The 2625-nt window shown below is 47.4% G+C and overlaps 1 protein-coding gene across 1 annotated transcript; it reads right to left on the bottom strand.

The window, feature by feature from the left end:
• Nucleotides 1-695: 695 nt before the first annotated feature.
• Nucleotides 696-2029, bottom strand: LOC128110439 (acyl-CoA-binding domain-containing protein 7-like). The gene is made up of 2 exons (XM_052738159.1): nucleotides 2007-2029; nucleotides 696-1110 (listed from the first exon to the last, which is right to left on the bottom strand). The coding sequence occupies exons 1-2, from the start codon at nucleotides 2027-2029 to the stop codon at nucleotides 918-920; spliced, it is 216 nt and encodes a 71-aa protein (XP_052594119.1). The 3' UTR covers nucleotides 696-917.
• Nucleotides 2030-2625: the final 596 nt, after the last annotated feature.

Below are 2625 nucleotides of genomic sequence, written 5' to 3' on the forward strand. Positions count from 1 at the left end.
TGCCCCTTTTCCCTTTTCCTTTTTTTGGGTGTGTGGGGGAGGGTGGGGATATTGAGAAGGGATCTCTAGTAGCCCAGGCTAGCTTCCAAGTCTCTCTGTCTCCGATGACTTTGAACTCTGATCCTCCTGCTTCTCCCTCCCAAGTGTGAGATTTCAGGCAAGCACTGAACCTTCTGATGTCTAAATCCAAGACTAGACGGCCTGTTTAAACTCTCATCGTTCAGCCTGACGACACCCTTCTGCAGTGCCCAGCACTGGCCTGCATGTGGACAAATCCCCCGGTCTCTACCTTCCAAAGCCTCCGCTGCTGTATGAAGCCCTGGTCTAGAAGTGGACAGATCCAAAGGCACATCATTGCTTGTCCCCATCTGAGGGTGACACACTTCCGTGAAGTTCTGTCCGCCTGGTTTACGAAACATCACTGATGCCCCTGAAAATCCAGAGAGGCGGCATTGTATCACCAGCAGTTAGACTGTCCACCCCCCCCCACCCCCCCCACCCCCCCCACCCCCTTGTCACATCTCTCCTCACTTTGCACAATTCTTTTCCATATTTGGAGAGTAAATATCTCAGCCCTTCACTCTGACCCCAGCAACTTGCTCAGCTAGTTAGAGCAGACGCTTCAATGGACTTGGTTAATCTTTGGAGTTTTTTTTTTTTTTTTTTTTTTTAAAAAGGAACAGATATTTATTCAAGTTTATATGCATACTACAAAACAATTTTTGAAAAGGAATTTTAAAAAGTCACCTTGCACAAGCAAGTAAAACTAGGTAACTATGTTGACACAGTCCTAAGTATTAAAATTCGTGCTAATAGGAAAAATACACATGATTTTTAGAGTTACTAATGCATTTCCCCCTAAGCGTCATGATGCTGTATGAAGGCTTCCAAAGGAGATCTGTCTCCCCTGTCAAATTCTAAATCCCATATTTCTCAATCAGCTCTCTTGCTTTAGAAATGTAGGCACTCATGGCATCTTCCTTCGACAACCCTTTCTGGAGGCTCCATGCTTCCCACTTGGCCTTGCCCTTCAAATCTAACATTGCTGGACACGCAATGTTGATGTCTCCAACGATGGACTGTTTGTAGAGCCCGTAGAGTTCTTTGAATCTTTGGAGTTTTTAACCCGCTTGTTTTTAAATCTGGCCTCAGTCTACGGTGGCCTGGATGGCGAACATGACTTCACCCCTGGAGCAACTAATTGGCTGCACTGGGAAAATTATAACCTCCGGTTCCATTTCTTTCCTCTCTCCTTTTTTAAAAGATTTTATTTATTTGTGTGTTGGGGTATGGGCGTGTGTGTGTGCACGCACATGCGTGCCACATTTATGTAAGTGCCAGTGGAAGCCGGAAGAGGTGCCAGCTTCCCCGGAGCTGCAATTGCAGGTGATTGTGAGCTACCCTGTGTGGGTGCTGGGAATTGAACTCAGGTCCTCTGGAAGAGCACCAAGTACCACTGAGCCATCTCTCCAGCACCCAGATCTGTTTATTTGGAGCACTTCAGATCAAACCAAGGTCTTGGGCACACTAGAAAAACACTGAACCACTGAACTACCCCCCAGACTTTCAGGAGTGCTTCTTCTACCCCAGAATGTATGCGCTTGTGTTTTCAGCAAGACTAGCACAGGGTTTTCGGGGCATAAAGCTAACAGGGAGGTGGCATTCAGCAAAGCCACCTTCAGAGCAAACGAACAGCTCCAGCCAGTTCTCTTTACACCCATTTCTTCAAATGAGACAAACCTGAAGCATACATCCCAGTGCCTGCAGGTGCTCAGTGATCACACCATGCTTCGTGTTGTACTTTGTAACCTAACGTTGTGGTTTCTGGACTGACCGAGAGCAGTGTTTTACTCCCTGCATAAACCAGAAGCATTTGTAGTACTCCAACTTCCAAGCAGACTCTGAGAAGTCTCTTGTGTAAAGTCCGTGAATAAATGACTAGGTGCAGCACCCACGCAACCGAAATCCAAGAGAAGCAACGCGTGGGTCAGAAGATCTTGACGTACAGCCCAGCAAACGAAAGCGACATCGAGGATTCAATCCACTTCAAGAGTGGATTGATGTGCCAGGAGCGCTGGCACACACCTCTAATCCCAGCACTTGGGATGCCGAGGCAGGAAGGCTTCAATGTTTCAGGCCAGCCTGGGCTACACAGTGAGAACCTGTCTAGAAAAAAAAAAAAATGGAAAGAAGAGGAGGAGCAGGAGGAGGAGGAGGAGGAGGAGGAGGAGGAGGAGAGGAAAAGAGGAGGAGGAAGAAAAGGATGCGGAGAAAGAATGATAAGGAAACTGACAGGAAACGTCACCTGTACTGAATCTTTCCTGGTGCAATGTGTCTCGTTGTTTTTGTCTTCAAGAGCCCCACCCTGAGGAGAGCTCTCAAAGGGTTTATATAATGTGCCCTGAAGAAATTGCTGCACTCACCACTAATCCTCTCTCTTTAAAAAACATGTTTCTAGTAGCTCAGTGTCAAGAGAAAATACTCAGGCTCCGCTCACTCCCGGAAGGAGCGCTAGAGCAAAATCCAAGCAGCCGGTAGGGCAGTTACTACAAGAAGTGGGTGTGAAGTTACTGCATGGAGTGTGCACACCCACGGGTGAAGAGGCTTCCACAGCAGGAAGGACGA

This window comes from Peromyscus californicus, unplaced genomic scaffold (assembly GCF_007827085.1).
Source record: "Peromyscus californicus insignis strain IS unplaced genomic scaffold, ASM782708v3 Scaffold_15__1_contigs__length_86483966, whole genome shotgun sequence".
Taxonomy (NCBI): domain Eukaryota; kingdom Metazoa; phylum Chordata; class Mammalia; order Rodentia; family Cricetidae; genus Peromyscus; species Peromyscus californicus.

What these genes read in the sequence shown, in the direction of transcription:
- LOC128110439 (XM_052738159.1), bottom strand. Translation starts at nt 2,029, where the DNA reads ATGTCGCTTTCGTTTGCTGGGCT. An exon ending in TCGCTTTCGTTTGCTGGGCT is followed by an intron (nt 1,111 to 2,006) that starts GTACGTCAAGAT and finishes AAAACTCCAAAG; the next exon opens with ATTCAAAGAACTCTACGGGC.